Genomic DNA, 15954 nt, shown 5'->3' with positions numbered 1-15954 from the left:
TGTTTTTCAGGTCAGGATATCCAATCAGGATAGAGAACTCAGTCAGGTTCTACAGATTAAACATGTGAAATTGGAAGTGATGACACTAAGAAATGAGCAGACACAATTGGAACTGGAACATTATAAAAAATAAGCTCATAGGTGGGGTTGGCGAAAGGGCCTCTCTGTGTGGAGTTTGCATGTTCTCCCTGTGGTAGGTACCCTCACAGAAACATACAGTAATCCTGGTCACTATACTGCCTCCCCCTGGTCATCCGGGGCGCCTGATGGAGGGGAAAAACTCCCCCCTGTCGGGTGATAAGAAGGCTTGTTAGCTCTCATGCATTGAAGGAGGCATGAACTCGGCTCTGAGCCCCCCTTAGGTTGGCAGAGGGAGTGTAGTGCCCAGGATTACTTAGACAATTGGCACTGGGTAAACAAAATGGGGTTACAAAAATTGTGGGATAAAAATTTAGATTACTTTTTTTTTTTTACTCATAAATGGGGTACTCTCTCCTGATTGGTTGACAGTTTGTCACCTTCCTGAAAATGTATTTTGTGTTCATTAAAGAGCTGGAGAGACAGGGAGACCCCTGTAACTGAACAAACACTCTATATAGCAATAATTACTATCAGAATCTAGAGCTTTAACCTTTTAACAAAAAAGAATATCGCTTACCTTACCTTTTAAAGACCATTTGCCAAATCATTTATTTTTTACATTTTTACATCGAGGTGCCCACTCTTCCTTTGAGCCCACTCTTCCTTTATCCTTGAGTACATGCACTTACCGGTAGTTATTTTACACCACTGCTTACCGCTACCCACCACTATCCATCAACACGATTTTTGAAGACTTGCCCACTCAGCTGACATGATGGTGCTCGCAGTATCAAAGTGTTGAATTGGATTAGTCAGGGTGACATGCATATTATTCCATTTCCAGCGTGCGTGGTGCGTGGCGTGTGGGATACAGTACTTGACATTTCTAACCCCCTTTGTTTCCTCCCTCCTCTCCTGTTTGCAGCGTTCCTTAACGAAGCAGGCTTTAATTTTGTGAGGAAATGCATTGACCTGGTGGAGATGAGAGGTGAGGCACTCAGGCAAACATGTCAGCCTAACTTTTCGTAAAGTAACGCCATACTACAGTCTCACAAAAAAAGCATCAAAAGTTGCAGATCCGCAAGCTTGTAGATCTGCTACTTTTGATACTTTTGTATTTGAATCCTGAAAAGTAACAGTTTTGGACATAATGAGGTCTCCACCCGACAGAGACGATATCTTTCTCAGCATTCATCCGATCCTTAATCATGCATAATCGTTTGTTTACAATCTCCTTAGGAGCTTCATGCCATTCTGTCTGGATACTTTAAGTTTAAGCGTAGTATACCTTGTGCATTATTACATTAAATAAGAAGACATCCATTTTAAAATTAACCCATTCAAACCGGGAACGCATCCGTACTTAAACCATTATTTTTATTCTTTGGCTATTCAAAAATAGCAGATATACAAGCTCGTAGTGCGGCACCGAGTTCCGCGCCATGAGCTTGTATATCTGCTATTTTTGAAAAATCTTGAAAATGTGTGCAAATCTTTGAATATATATATATTTTTTAAAGCTAACATTTTTAACTCAAATCTTTGCTTTTGGGTGTCCCTGGAACAACATATTTTGGGGGTCCTTGACATGAAAAAGTTTGAGAACCACTGATATTATAGCAACAGAAGTTTTTTCAAAAAACTGTTCGCTTTAAAAAATAATAAATATATATTCAAAGATTTGCCAAAAAAAAAAAAAAATCAAAAACTATTTAAAAAAATAGCAGATCTTCAAGCTCATAGCGCGGCACTCGGTGCCGCGCTATGAGCTTGTAGATCTGCTATTTTTGAATAGCCAATGACATCTAAAATGACAGAGATGCGTTCCCGGATTGAATAGGTTAAACAGAGTGTGAGTTTGGAGTGTGTGTGTGGAGAGTATGATTACAAAAATAAATGCCAGTGACATATACAGTTGGATGTAGATTTGGAAAACATCACAGGAAACAGTGGTTTTGGTCGGTCAAAGATAGCTATATTAAAGTCTCCTTAATGTCTTTCACCTCGTAGGGTTAAGCACAAAGGGACTGTACAGAATCGGAGGCGTCAACTCCAAGGTGCAGAAGCTCATGGCCACCGTCTTCTGTAAGTATAACCTCTAGATGACACTAAACAGAAAGACAAGGTCTTCTGTAAGTATAGCCTCCAGATGACACTAAACAGAAAGACAAGGTCTTCTTCTGTAAGTATAACCTCTAGATGACACTAAACAGAAAGACAAGGTCTTCTTCTGTAAGTATAACCTCCAGATGACACTAAACAGAAAGACAAGGTCTTCTGTAAGTATAACCTCCAGATGACACTAAACAGAAAGACAAGGTCTTCTGTTAGTATAGCCTCCAGATGACACTAAACAGAAAGACACGGTCACTGATAGAGAGCTGACACAGGACACTGGTTTTGGAATGGTCAGGGCTTGATTAACTAATGACTTCAACAGCCTAACCTTATGTTTTAGAGAGAGAGTGGAGCTGTACTGTGTGAGGATAGAGCTCCTCCTTGTGGTGGGACAGTGTAATAGGTGTGTGCATGTGACACAGTCATACACACATTATTCTGGGTGTTTTAATGCAGATGTTGCGGACAAAAACAATGCATATTAGGTAGCTTGTTGGCAGACATCAGACGTCCCTCATTCAATGCAGGCTAACATAGTACATAAAGTGCTCGTACACACACAATCTGTTCACTTCCTTCTTTGGGTCAGTTCAGGGCAGTGGTGGAAAAAGTACTCACATTTTTTACTTAAGTAAAAGTATCAATTGTGCAACGTAGAAATACTCTGTTACAAGTAAAGAAAACGGAAATGGGGATTCTACAAATGTCGTCTAAATCCTAACGGGAAAAAAAAGACTTATGTTGCTATAATATCAGTGGTTCTCAAACTTTTTTCATGTGAAGGACCACCTGGAATGATATGTATTTGTCTGCGGACCCCCCCCCCCCCCCACCCCCCCATTTTAAAATATTTAGTTCCAGGGACCCCCACCAGAAGCAAAGATTTTGAGTTACAAATGTTCGCTTTAAAAATTAAAAAATAAAAATATTTGCACACATTTTTTTTTTCCAAAAATAGCAGATCTACAAGCTCATAGCGCGGCACTCGGTGCCGCGCTATGAGCTTGTAGATCTGCTATTTTTGAATAGCCCAAAGAAATCTGAAAATGACACACAGATGCGTGTTCCCGGATTGAATGGGTTAAATTGTGTCTAAACTGTAAGTTGTGAAACCCTGCGCCACTCGCTCGTTTCCAACAGCAACCAAAGCGGCTGTGGACATGGACCTGGATCCAGAGACGTGGGACAACAAGACCATCACCAGCGGCCTGAAAAATTACCTAAGGTCAGCTCGCCCCCATAACATCTGTGTGTGTGTGTGTGTGTGTGTGCGTGTGTGTGTGCGTGTGCGTGTGCGTGCGTGCGCGTGCGTGTCAGAGGCTGCTGGATTATATAATGCCCCCTCGCCACTGCGTTAGTCATGCATTCAGCTCTGTGCCGGCAACTCACAAAGAGACACGGTCCTCTTCACCACCCACGCTGTTGGAGAAAAAGTAAAGACCAGAGTCACAAGGCCAGAGGTGTTAATGATGGTGCTTTTTTCTTTTCTTCTTGTCCTTTATTCCATGTGCCCCACCAGGTGTCTCTCAGAGCCTCTAATGACATTCAAGCTGCACAAGGATTTCATCATGGCTGTCAGTAAGTTATGAAAGGCCTTCATGAGACGAGAACATGTGGGGGGGGCTGGCAGTCGCTTCCATTAGCCGACTAAAGACACCGCTGTGCGGCATTTCGTTGCTGTCGGGCAGAAACCTTGTATCTCTGTATGTTTTTTCGTAAATTAACGCCCGACTTCACTATACTACAGCGTCACAGTTTCGAGCTTGTAGATCTGCTACTTTTGAATTTGAATCCTGAAAACGAACAGTTTTGCAGAAAAGTTTCACAGTCCATGAATGTGAAAACTATAGCCCTCACTTCCTGGTTTTTAACCTCTAGACCTTGTCTGCCGTGTTTACAGCAAAACAGCGCTATTGACATGACAATATATCATGAAACAAGGCTGATGTAATGGCCGCTATAGACCACATGGGTGTGCCAGGGCGCTTAATTGCCCACAATATGCACCATGGGAATTGTAGGAAAGCTGAAAACTGATGGAAGAGAGAATATTCTCATTCACAATAGAGTGTACTGTACTTGCAGACTATGATAACCATTAACAATCAACAGAAATATACATTATGAAAAAAAAAATACATTGGAAAGCATGACAGTGTCCATTTAAATCAGTTTATGCATCTGTCTTCTCAATCTATCCGTCTTCATCTGTCTGTCTGTCTGTCTGTCTGTCTGTCTGTCTGTCTGTCTGTCTGTCTGTCTGTCTATTTACTGTACCTACAGTATATATATATCAGTTCACTTCAGCTTTTTATTCCTTATTGTGCGACCATGGCTGAACAAAGGTTGTGGCGAAAATGACATAGTATGGCTATTGGCTCTATAGGATATTAAAATGACAGGGAAATGGAAAGGCTAGTGATGACCACAACAGTAGTGACAGTAACACATGGATGGGTTGTAACCAAATGACACTATGCTATTAGCCATTGAAACTAGAGCCATAGCATGGAGAGAAAATGTGTTGTTGTTTTTTTGCCTCGATTAGAGTTGTATTCTTTAACCACTTAAACCCCAGCTTCCTTATTGTGGGGAAGGCTTCCTCACAATAGCAGAAAACACACTAGAACAGAGTCCTGAGGGACTCCGCTCAACAATATGATGTTTAAGTGGTTAACAGTCAGGAGAAGAGCATTCCAGAGACAGGGGGCACGATGTGTGAACTGTTTTTTTTTTTTGGTAGTGTTTTTCTCTTAAACCGGGGGAGGGAGGCAGGTAATCAGCATCTTGGGGGCATAGTGACCGTGCTGGGATGTAAGATTTGATTAATTTGTATTTTATATACAGCCCATTCTAGGCCTGTTCTAAAAATGCCTTCTAAATCCTGACTTAAGTTTTCTGGAAAAAAATCTTATTAAAAAAAATCTATAAAAATGATGTTGCTACTGTATATGTCTGTCTGTCTGTCTGTCTATTTGTCTATTTACTGTAACTACAGCCTCCCTATTCATCCATCAATAACAGTGTTTATTTTTTGCATGGCATGATCCTCTCTCTCAGAATCAGATGATCAGAACTACAGGGTGTGTGCCGTCCATGCTTTGGTCCACAAGCTCCCGGAGAGGAACAGGGAGATGCTGGAGATGCTGATTAAACACCTCGTCACGTACGTAATCTTCAGCTCTCCTCATATAAAGTTAAAGACCATGCCTGCACCTGGAAGATAAAGCTGCTAACTACTAGATAAAAAAGTCTACTTCAGAGTTCAGCGATATGTTAAGGATCGCTCTGAAGTGGCTCTAAAAACTGTCAGTGCTCGGTATAAGAGTATGGCAAGCAGCACAGCATAGTTAAAGTGGCACTATGTAACTTTTTTGTTAATGAATAAAATGTAATGTTGTCCATTCTGTATGGTAGAGTATGCTAATACAATATAACCTATACAATTGGGGTGGTTGTATTTTGTCTCCCTGCTCTTCTATTGAGACATTTAGATCGTGTCAAAGGTCATGTCTCACCCAGACACAGGATCTGACACGAATTTTGACCTGATGGTCAAGATTCAATTTATAAGAAATAATAAAGTCTGCACACTGACATTTTGAAAAGAAGCTCCCAGGCTTTATTTAACGTTTCGACACAATAAGGTCTTCTTATTTCTGAAGAAGACCTTATTGTGTCGAAACGTTAAATAAAGCCTGGGAGCTTCTTTTAACATTTTCAGTGTGCAGACTTTATTGTTTCTTATATAATCCACTGTTGACGTCCTGCACCTGCCGTCCAGTGGATGTGCCAGTTTTATTGTTCCCAAGATTCAATGTATCCCCTGGGCAAGCATCCAGTCTTTATTAGCTCAATGTTAAAAAAAAAAAATCAGGAATGGCACAGGAAACCGGGTTCAAATTCGGGGTAGGAGAGGAAAGTTAGTGCAGCTTTAAATGATCAATTAATTTGATTTATAATTGCACTCTATTGTTTAATGATGATGATGATATTATTATTATTATTATTATTATTATTATTATTATTATTATTATTATTATTATTATTATTATCATTATTATTATTATTGTTATTGTTATTAGTAGTAGTAGTAGTAGTATCATAATCTTTATTATTATTAGTAGTATTAACGTGTTGTTACAGAGTTTCGACTCAGAGCCAGTCCAACCTGATGACGGTGTCCAACCTGGGCGTGGTGTTCGGGCCCACGCTCATGCGCTCCCAGGAGGAGACGGTGGCGGCCATGATGAACATTAAGTTCCAGAACATCGTGGTGGAAATTCTTATCGAGAACTTTGACAAGGCGAGTGAGCTGTTAACTCCACAAGGAGAGAGAGATTGTTCTATCTGTACTTAGTTTATTTCTTATTGTTTTTTCCTAACCCATTTAGACCTGGAACGCATCTGTGTCACTTTAGGTTTCATTGGCTATTCAAAAATAGCAGATATACAAGCTCATAGCGCGGCACCGAGTGCCGCGCTATGAACTCGTAGATCTGCTATTTTTGAAAAATCGTGAAAATATTTTTTTTTATATTTTTTTCCGAAAAACTGTTAGGATTTAGAAAATGTTTAGAAGTGGCCTCAGATCTTAATGGGCTAAGGCAGTGATATTCAACTGGCGGCCCGTGGCCCAAATCTGGCCGCAGCGGAGCTTTCTTGTGGCCCCTGGAACATGTTCTTTTTACATGTTCCAACGTTAAATTAAATGTAAATATTTATTATATGGTTGGTTGTACAGGTTGACCATTTTGAAAGTTTTCTTAACCGTTTACTGAAGCTTGTTAATGGTTAAGTATCAAAAGTAAAAGTATCGGGGTGCCTGCTGGCCTACCGGTCCAGGCACATACCACAAAGGATGTTAATCCAGTCATACCGCTAAGACGTGGTCAGACCACGTCTTCAGTGCAAAAAGAAATGTTTGGTTGTAAGTTGCGGGTTCGACTCCTGATCCGGACGGCATTTGCTGTGTGTCACCCCCCCCATCTCTCTCCCTATTTCCTGTCAGCCTACTGTCCTCTTAAATAACGGCAGAAAAAGCCCCAGAAATACCTTTAAAAAGCAAAAGTATAAAGACCTTTTCATGGTACAAAGAAACAAAACAGCCGGAAATGTTGTCTACTTCCATGCTTCTAACTATTTTCAGAATACAAACCATCCATCTGTAACTATTTCTTAGTTTTGAGTGGATGTTGTTAATTATACCAAAGAAATTATTCTCCTAATGCATCCATTATCTTGTCTGAGCTATTTCTTTGTGGATTGTGTCCATCTTCCATCTTTTCCATATCCATCCACTTCAAATACATCATAAGACCTTGTGCTCTTATCACCCGGGTACTCAAAACAAACTAAATGAAAAATCCTTTCATTCATACGAAAATGTCAACATTTCACCTAGTCCCCAATACTCTTTTTATAAAGATACTTCCATGCCAGGGACCCGTGTACAGAACATACTGAAATATCTACTTATTTTCTTAATATCAAAATCTTATGCCCGTGCACTATAAAGGACTGACAGAAATGTTCCTATCAAACATCAACATGCATGGATGCAGTATGAAGCAGACCCTAGTAAGTTACTATAATGGACATGCTGTGTCCATTATTGTGTCCTATCGCACCTACAGTATAGCACACAACAAGCGGTTAAAGGTTTTGTTGTCACGGTCTTGTGGCCCATGACTTCAAGTCATTGTACGATTGTGGCCCCCTGCCTAATCTAGTTGAATATCCCTGGGTTAATATAACAAACTAGGCCAACCTCTCAGTCGAATAATAAAAAATAATAATAATTTGAATTTAATCTTTTTTTTTTATATATATTTTTTAGATTGGCAGTCGACTCAGACACCCCTGGACTGATTAGTGGACTACTCATAGGTCAGGCCTATGAGCTTGTAGATGTGATATTTTCGGTGAATGTCCCCCATGTTTTCTTTATTTTCAGACATTTTCATACAAAAAAATGACGATCACACAAACTACCCCCTGTAGTAGCTCTGAGGACCCCCTATAGGGGTCCCGGACTCCCTGCTGAAGACCCATGCTTTGCACATAATTTTCTGCACTTTCATTCTGGCTACGACCATCTGTATTTAGTCTCTGTCGGGTAGAAACCTTATACTGTACGTTCAAAACTTTTCAGGATTCAAATAAGAAAATATCAAAAACAGCAGATCTACAAGCTACAAGAGCTTGCAGATCTGCTACTTGTTGATACCTTTGTGTGACGCTGCAGCAGTGGTGGAAAAAGTACTCAAATTCTTTACTTAAGTAAAAGTACCAATACTGCAATATAAAAATACTCTGTTGCTAGTAAAAGTCCAGAATTCAAAATCTACTTGAGTAAAAGTACAAAAGTATTGGCATCAAAATGTACTTAAAGTATCAAAAGTAAAAGTACTAAATATTTGAAAATAGCCGATCTACAAGTTCACAACGCGTCGCATCGCGACGCGTTGTGAGCTTGTAGATCTGCTATTTTCAAATAGCCTAGGTATAAAATAGGGCTAGAGTGGTTAATGTGTGTTTTATAATATAATAATGTATATCTGCAAAGTAACTAGTAACTAAAGTATCAAATAATTGTAGTGGAGTAAAAGTACAATATTTGCCTCTGAGATGTAGTGGAGTAGAAGTAAAAGTATAGACAATTGAAAATACTCCAGTAAAGTAAAAGTACCTAAAAAATGTACTTAAGTACAGTACTTGAGTAAATATACTTAGTTACTTTACACCACTGCGCTGCAGTATGATCAAGTAGGGCGTTAATTTACGGAAAAAAAACTCAAAAATGTTAAATATGGAGACGAGAGATTTCTGCCCGACGACAGCAACGATTTGCGACGTTGAAGCGATTTGAACGATTTGCAAACATTCTTGGCGTTGTAAGTAAGCAGTTCTTATCCTTGGCACCCCCTTCCCCCCCCCCCCCCCCCCCCCACCACCACCCACACATCCCAGGTGTTCCACCAGGCTCCGGACCCCAACGTGCCCCTGCCCCAGCCCCAGCTCTGCTCCCGCAGGAGCAGAGCCATCTGCGTCTCCACGGGACCCAGGAAGCCCCGCAGTCTCTACACCCCCACACTGTGTCTGGCCGACGCAGAAAGTGAGTACCAGAGTATGGGTGGTGTGTGGGTGCCATAGGCCGTAAAAAAAGAGAATGGCCAAAGCCATGCAGCCCCATTGGTTTCTACAGAGCGTTTTGAAGTCCGCTTTTTTTTTTTCGGCGAATTGAAATCCGCCGTCTTTGAACTTCCGGTCCCGAAATGCTACCGGAAACGACTTCCTATTGGCTGCAACCGCAGCGGGGGGCGGGTCTTCACTCGGTAGAACCAGTAGAAACCCTAGAAACATGCCCTACTTTATCATTTATTTTATTAATGGGACCATAATTTACTAAACGCATATCAAAGGTTATATGACACAACTACACCTCATTAAAAAACTGTTACTTTACAGTGTCACTATAAACGGGTTTTAATGGGGTGTAGTTTTCTACTAGACACAGTGTAAACAGGTTTTAATGGGGTGTAGTTTTCTACTAGACACCGTGTAAACAGGTTTTAATGGGGTGTTGTTTTATACTAGACACTGTGTAAACAGGTTTTAATGGGGTGTAGTTTTCTACTAGACAACGTGTAAACAGGTTTTAATGGGGTGTAGTTTTCTACTAGACAACATGTAAACAGGTTTTAATGGGGTGTTGTTTTCTACTAGACAACGTGTAAACAGGTTTTAATGGAGTGTAGTTTTCTACTAGACAACGTGTAAACAGGTTTTAATGGGGTGGTGTTTTCTACTAGACAACGTGTAAACAGGTTTTAATGGGGTGTAGTTTTCTACTAGACAACGTGTAAACAGGTTTTAATGGGGTGGTGTTTTCTACTAGACAACGTGTAAACAGGTTTTAATGGGGTGTAGTTTTCTACTAGACAACGTGTAAACAGGTTTTAATGGGGTGTTGTTTTCTACTAGACACCGTGTAAACAGGTTTTAATAGGGTGTAGTTTTCTACTAGACACTGTGTAAACAGGTTTTAATGCGGTGTTGTTTTCTACTAGACACCGTGTAAACAGGTTTTAATGGGGTGTAGTTTTCTACTAGACAACGTGTAAACAGGTTTTAATGGAGCGTAGTTTTCTACTAGACGACGTGTAAACAGGTTTTAATGGGGTGTTGTTTTCTACTAGACACCGTGTAAACAGGTTTTAATGGAGCGTAGTTTTCTACTAGACACTGTGTAAACAGGTTTTAATGGGGTGGTGTTTTCTACTAGACAACGTGTAAACAGGTTTTAATGGGGTGTTGTTTTCTACTAGACACCGTGTAAACAGGTTTTAATGGGGTGTTGTTTTCTACTAGACACTGTGTAAACAGGTTTTAATGGGGTGCTGTTTTCTACTAGACAACGTGTAAACAGGTTTTAATGGGGTGTTGTTTTCTACTAGACACCGTGTAAACAGGTTTTAATGGGGTGTAGTTTTCTACTAGACAACGTGTAAACAGGTTTTAATGGGGTGTTGTTTTCTACTAGACACTGTGTAAACAGGTTTTAATGGGGTGTAGTTTTCTACTAGACACTGTGTAAACAGGTTTTAATGGGGTGTAGTTTTCTACTAGACAACGTGTAAACAGGTTTTAATGGGGTGTAGTTTTCTACTAGACACCGTGTAAACAGGTTTTAATGGGGTGTAGTTTTCTACTAGACACCGTGTAAACAGGTTTTAATGGGGTGTTTGCGTATGAACCAATCTGGCCCCTGCACAGGTGACGCGGGTGACAGCAGTCCGGGCAGCACCCCCATGGGCAGCATGGAGTCCCTGTCCTCCCACTCCTCCGAACAGAACAGCTCCTTCAAGACGTTCTGCTCCTCCGCCCAAGTCAAGGACGCCAGCAGGCCCCCCGCGGTGGGACCCAGGAGCCCCGCCGTGTGTGTCAGCAGCCCCGAGTCCAGTTCCCGGGAGGACGCGGCGGGCCGCACGGACGGAGAGTCGGAGGACGGCCTGAGCCTGTCGTCGGTCAGTGGCGCTGCGATCGGGGCGTCCCCGCCGCCCAAGAAAGCCCCTCACTGCCACTCGGACTTCAGGCCCGCGCAGCTAAACCGCTCCGCGGCGCCCTCTCTGAGATCACTGCATGTCTCTGAAGGTACTGTAGGCCCCGGTTTCAAATAGAGGTGCAACGGTTTATCAAACTAATCAATGGTTAATTTATTACTTGTTTTAAATAATCAAAAATCAATCCCTGTTTTGGGCATGCTCACAACGAGAGCTTGTAGATAGTGAGCTTGGTAGAAACGTGGCGAGGAAGCTACGCGTTTTGAGCTGGTTGATCTGCTACTTTTGATGCTTTTGTATGACGCTGTAGTTTGCAGAAGGAGCACGGAATCAGTAGGACTGTAGCCTACTAATCCTTGTTATAAAATATTACTGAGGTTAGGGTTAGGGGTTATGGTTAGGTTTAGGTATAGTTTTACTGAGGTTAGGTTTAGGGGTTAGGTTTAGGTATAGTTTTACTGAGGTTAGGTTTAGGGGTTAGGGTTAGGTATAGTTTTACTGAGGTTAGGGTTAGGGGTTAGGGTTAGGTATAGTTTTACTGAGGTTAGGGTTAGGGGTTAGGGTTAGGTATAGTTTTACTGAGGTTAGGTTTAGGGGTTAGGGTTAGGTATAGTTTTACTGAGGTTAGGGTTAGGGGTTAGGGTTAGGTATAGTTTTACTGAGGTTAGGGTTAGGCATAGTTTTACTGAGGTTAGGGTTAGGTTTAGGCATAGTTTTACTGAGGTTAGGTTTAGGGGTTAGGGTTAGGTATAGTTTTACTGAGGTTAGGTTTAGGGGTTAGGGTTAGGTATAGTTTTACTGAGGTTAGGGTTAGGGGTTAGGTTTAGGTATAGTTTTACTGAGGTTAGGTTTAGGGGTTAGGGTTAGGTATAGTTTTACTGAGGTTAGGTTTAGGGGTTAGGGTTAGGTATAGTTTTACTGAGGTTAGGGTTAGGGGTTAGGGTTAGGTATAGTTTTACTGAGGTTAGGTTTAGGGGTTAGGGTTAGGTTGAGGCATAGGAAGCTGCCGTCCCGCCTAGCGGCACTTGCCGCTCCTCCGCCGGCATCACGCTGCTCTGCCGCGGCAGCTTCCGCTGCCGGAAAATGCACTCGCTGTCCCTCGTAGTTTGATCAAGTACAAAAAAATCACAAAAAGTTAGAATATGGAGAGGTTTCTGCTCGACAGCAACGATAACAACACGCTTCTTGAAAAGGCAATTGATAGAATAATCGCTAAGAAAATAATCAATAGTTTCAGCCCTTGTTTAAAACCTTACAAAACCAGTAAAATATTCAGTACCGGCTGACGATAATGTATTTATTTTGGGGCGGTGTGCGTTTCCCTTGCTGTAATAAAAAGAAAAGCATTTAAGGAAGCACATTTTAGTGTCTCATAACAGCGCGTGACAGCGTTTATAAATATATGTATTTTTATCCCAGATTTGTTCCGGTGGGATCTCATGCTCTCAGGGACCCATTTGAACCTTAACCCATTAAGACCTGGAACTGTGTAATTTTTTGATTTGAGCTAAAAAGCATTATTTTACACTTTGGGCTATTGAAAAATAGCAGACATACAAGCTCATAGCGCGGCACCGAGTGCCGCGCTACGAGCTTGTAGATCTGCTATTTTTGAAAAATCGTGAAAATGTGTGCAAATCTTTGAATATAAATACTTTTAAAGCGAACATTTTTAACTCAAATCTTTGCTTCAGGGGGTCCCTGGAACAAAATATTTTGACGGTGGTCGGCGGCCAAATATATATCATTTTGGGGGTCCTTGACATGAAAAAGATTGAGCACCACTGATGTAGAAACATACGTTTTCAGAAAACTGTTGAGATTTAGGAGACATGTAGAATTGGCTTCAGGAACATGAAATGAATATATTCATTTTTGATTTACCATTGGTTGCTGTATTTTTGTACCAGAACGGAACCCCCTTTGAAATCGCAAGTCACTCATCATTATGATATTGAATTATCCACACTGTTCATATTCACAACAGGCACTCTCATCAAGATGCCTGCTGTCCATTGTTGTATGCTGATGTATAAAGTAGGTTTAAAGTGGTTAGGTTAAACATATTTTGATGCTATTAAGCAACTTTGCTAGGGACCCCTGAAACCCCCTCAAGGACCCCTGGGGGTCCCCAGACCCCACCCAGAAACGTCTGGGTGGACGACTGCAGAGAACCATAAAAGAAAATGTCTTCCATGCAAATGAATGACCTGATTTTGACTTAACATGATAAGAGCTGGGTTTCCCAAATGCCCTTTGACGATAACACTCTAATAAAGACACTGCCAGACAGGTATTCAAACCTTGTTAAACCAGGTACCGAACAGTGGTGGATACGTGCTTTATGACTGGTCCTGGAAAAATCTGTCTGAGCTTTTTTAAGCTTACGCGTAATGACCGGTGGATGATGTCAACATGACAATTCTTCTCACCGTCTCTGATTGTCTTTAATGCTTTGAAAAGTTCAAAGCCATCACTTTGATTTATAAAGTGAAGAAGGTGAAGTAGAAAGTAGACAAAAGTGCAGAGATGGTCATGGAAATGATAACAATAATACACTTGACTTTTAAAGCAATTTTTGAAAATGGGTTACAAATTGTAACCCATTTTCCTTCCCTCTCAGCTTTCCTACTTACTATAATAAAATAAAATAAGGTTCAAAGGGATTATGACTAACCACTCTCCTTCTTTAAAAACACAGCATGTGTTCTCCATCGTGTCTACTGGACTAGTATGCATTAGTATTTTATTTGTGGTAATATTATTGACCACTCATTTATGTCCTTGGCAAAAATACAGTTTGAGGAAAATGTCCATCACAAGCCCAAGGGTTGATGAGGGGTCATCTTTAGGAACACAGATGTTTGCTAAAGAAGATGTCAACCTTTTTAAAATAAAACTCAGTTGAGAGGCATTGTTCTGCTGGCAAGTGACTTTTTTTGTAGGATATTATATATTTTTTTCATGTACATTCTCAATTTAACGCTGGGGGGGAAAAAAGTTGCTGAGATACTTTTTCTATGTAGCTGTAGCTTTACAAGCTACATTCCTCCAGGGGTAGAAATGTAGCTTAATCAAGCTACTGCCATGGTGAACTACTTGTAGTTTTACAAGCTACGCTTTCAAAGTAGCTTCCCCAACACTGATAACCAGTAATAATGTTAAAATACACGTATACCATGTAGCTGATACGTTGTATCACAATGTCGCACACCAAATACAGCCGATCCCCAAGCTCGCAACCTGTCGCGTTGTGACACATTGTGAGCTTGTAGATCTGCTATTGTCGGTGTGTGATTAACTATTTTCGGTAAGTTTAAATCAGGCTTAAGGAATACGAGGTCAAGCCCAGAATGTTAGTGAAATCAGTAAGTATCAGATAAGGGTGAAACCTTAGAATAATGAACGACTTGGTTTAGCCAAGAGGCAGTCATAAACACAGAGGATAACTCATTCCTAATAAAGTTAACATGACGTTGCTGTCGAGCGGAAACATCTTACCTCCATATCCTAACTTGTTTTTTTCGTGAATTTTCTTGATCATGCTACAGCGTCACACAAAAGCATCAGAAGTTTTGAGCTTGTAGATCTGCTACTTTTGCTACCTTTTTATTTGAATCCTGAAAAGTAACAGTTTTGGACATACAGATGTGCCACTTCAAAACTTCACACGTTACTGTTCTTTCCCTGAAAGTGCCCTGAAAATGCATTTTTTTCCTCCCGGTTCTGCCCTTAAAAATGCACTGTTTTGCCCCTGAAAAGAAGTTGTCACTACACACCCCCGTTTTCCCCTTCAACAGACATCCATATACATGAGAACAAAAGAATGTGTGTTGAAGAAGGTGTCAGACTCATTATGAGGCGAAAGGTGATTTGAAGAGGTCCTTGACCAGTTGCTCAAATTAATTAGCATCATAAAAGCAGTGATCATCAAAATAATTAAGCATTTTAAATGCCCTTCTTTGTCCCTCTTATTACCCTGGGAATCCCCTGAAAATTTACTGTCTTGCCGATGGCAGGACATTTGAAGTTTTGAAATGGCACATCTGTACAGTATAAGAGGTTTCAACCTGACAGAGACGATAAGTCAGTGTATACACAGTCAAATCCGGAGTGTTAACTCTAAAGAGTCTGGATTCAGCAGAAGTTCAGCTCCCTTACGCCAGTTTTGATTGATTGAATACTTTATTAACAGTTTGCAAAAAAGGTACAGTGGTACGATTATACAATGGTGCTAAAAGCATAACACAAAAGGCCCTGAGGGCTTGTTTCCATTGTGGCCCTGTGTATTCAATATATCAAGACATTTAAAGACAAACAATAATATGCAAAACATCATCTATACTAAAAAAAAAAAGTATATGTACAGTAAGAAAAAAGAGAAACGTGTTTGCGTAAAGTAGTTATGGACAGTGGTGGGAAAAGTACTCACATGTTTTATTTAAGTAAAAGTATCAATACGGCAATGTAGAAATACTCTGTTACAAGTAAAAGTCCGGAATTCAAAATTGACTTGAGTAAAAGTACAAAAGTGTTGGTATCAAAATGTACTTAAGTACAAAAAGTAAAAGTACTAAAATGTTTGAAAATAGCAAATCTACAAGCTCACAACGCGTCCCAATGTGTCGCGTTGTGAGCTTGTAGATCTGCTATTTTCAAATAGCCTAGGTATATAAAATAGGGCTGAAGT

The 15954-nt window shown here is 40.6% G+C and overlaps 1 protein-coding gene across 4 annotated transcripts in view; it reads left to right on the top strand.

Moving 5' to 3' along the window:
• arhgap42b (Rho GTPase activating protein 42b) overlaps positions 1-15954 on the top strand; it is a 188273-nt gene that overhangs the window by 155614 nt on the left and 16705 nt on the right. For 2 of the 4 annotated variants that reach the window (XM_084063876.1, XM_084063874.1), the window contains 8 exons: positions 1007-1069; positions 2092-2166; positions 3340-3424; positions 3719-3777; positions 5260-5365; positions 6346-6505; positions 9172-9316; positions 10978-11355. In XM_084063876.1, the coding sequence (XP_083920002.1) occupies positions 1007-1069; positions 2092-2166; positions 3340-3424; positions 3719-3777; positions 5260-5365; positions 6346-6505; positions 9172-9316; positions 10978-11355 (1071 nt within the window). Of the gene's footprint in view, positions 1-1006; positions 1070-2091; positions 2167-3339; positions 3425-3718; positions 3778-5259; positions 5366-6345; positions 6506-9171; positions 9329-10977; positions 11356-15954 lie in introns of all 4 variants that reach the window. The other 2 variants (XM_084063875.1, XM_084063873.1) reach the window with 1 other exon arrangement.

This window comes from Gymnoscopelus microlampas, assembly GCF_963454915.1.
Source record: "Gymnoscopelus microlampas genome assembly, chromosome: 8".
Taxonomy (NCBI): Eukaryota; Metazoa; Chordata; class Actinopteri; order Myctophiformes; family Myctophidae; genus Gymnoscopelus; species Gymnoscopelus microlampas.
This window is presented reverse-complemented; position numbering and strand designations above follow the sequence as displayed.